Source organism: Drosophila busckii, unplaced genomic scaffold (assembly GCF_011750605.1).
Source record: "Drosophila busckii strain San Diego stock center, stock number 13000-0081.31 unplaced genomic scaffold, ASM1175060v1 chrUn_07, whole genome shotgun sequence".
Classification (NCBI taxonomy): domain Eukaryota; kingdom Metazoa; phylum Arthropoda; class Insecta; order Diptera; family Drosophilidae; genus Drosophila; species Drosophila busckii.
In genome coordinates, this window is record NW_022872723.1 from 1,812,275 (window position 1) to 1,813,453 (window position 1,179).

The 1,179-nt window shown below is 42.2% G+C and overlaps 1 protein-coding gene across 1 annotated transcript; it reads left to right on the forward strand.

The window, feature by feature from the left end:
- The first annotated feature begins 396 nt into the window (after positions 1-396).
- LOC108600711 lies at positions 397-1,179 on the forward strand. The gene is made up of 2 exons (XM_017988441.2): positions 397-889; positions 1,132-1,179. Exons 1-2 carry the CDS (start codon positions 436-438, stop codon positions 1,155-1,157), a joined length of 480 nt encoding a protein of 159 aa, XP_017843930.2. The 5' UTR covers positions 397-435; the 3' UTR covers positions 1,158-1,179.

Sequence of the window (1,179 nt, forward strand, 5' to 3'; positions counted from 1 at the left end):
AGCAAACGCAAATAGTCAAACATTAGTTCGGCGGATGATTCTCAAGATCTTTAAATGTGCGTGCAGGCGCTTAGGTGAGTTAGAGAAAGATTTTATGTTTGTATGTGTGAGTGCGGCTCCCAACATTTGCATCTGCCCAACAATCAATAGAAATCATTGGGCACCTTACTTTTTAGTTTCGATCTGAATGGGATAATCATATGTATGCGAGAGAGATTGTATTTATGTGTGCGTGTGCGTGTGCGTGGCGGGAAGTGTGCATATGGTTCCGAGTCATTTGTTGGCAAAAGGCAGATATTCAAATAGTGACAACAGCTTTACTCCTGCATTTGCTTGCTTGTTGACACTGTCAGCTCTGTTTTGCTTTTGCTGTCTTTTATCGTTTGTCATATTTATCCACTCAGACCAGTTGTTGTTTCTCTCAATGTGCCTAAAATGCTTATTTGCACTGCAAGGCGCACACTAGTGCTTCAGCTAAAGATGAAACAGCCAACTGTAGCCTGGGTCTGCGATTTGAGTTTGAGTCTAAACGTCGATTTGCATGGGCTATGCGACAAACACATTTCCTACTTGAAGCTGCTTTTTGTCTGTTTTAGCTGTTCCCTCAATGGCGGCTTAATACTTGGCCCTTGGTGTTGCTGGAGTACTGGTGGCGATTCAGGTTGCAAAACAGACGCCGCCGCAGGTTTATTTAGTGCGCGTGCGCATGTGCACCGGCCATCGGCCATCAGCCTTCAGCGCGAAGGGAAACAGAGGAACGACAGAGGAAACGACGTCAACGATGTACTAGCCGCGGCACTGGCAAATGAATGCTTGAAATGCTTAGGCCCGGTTGGGATTACTGGCGTCCAAACATCGGTATACTTCAAAGAGTTGCCAACGTTTGATGGTAATTGCCGCTAAACGATTTTCAATGTTAGCTTGTGGAAACGTTAACATTTTTAATTTGTGTTATGTATGTACGTACAAACATGTGTACATACATCCATATAGACAAATGCAAATACATATATACATATGCATACATATGGGATGCATACACATTATCGATCGAACTTGGTCGAAATATTCAGATAGTCTAGTGTGGTAATAGTTTGTTGTATTAACTATGATTAATAAGAACCATTTCAGCTTACATCACCATAGTAACTATGTAGATATGTATAGATGTTAACAGGC

Excerpts from the sequence above, each read along its gene's own strand:
- LOC108600711 (XM_017988441.2), top strand. The coding sequence starts at position 436 with ATGCTTATTTGCACTGCAAGGCGCACACTAGTGCTTCAGCTAAAGATG. Across the intron at positions 890-1,131 it reads AGAGTTGCCAACGTTTGATG|CTTACATCACCATAGTAACT; the intron begins GTAATTGCCGCT and ends GAACCATTTCAG.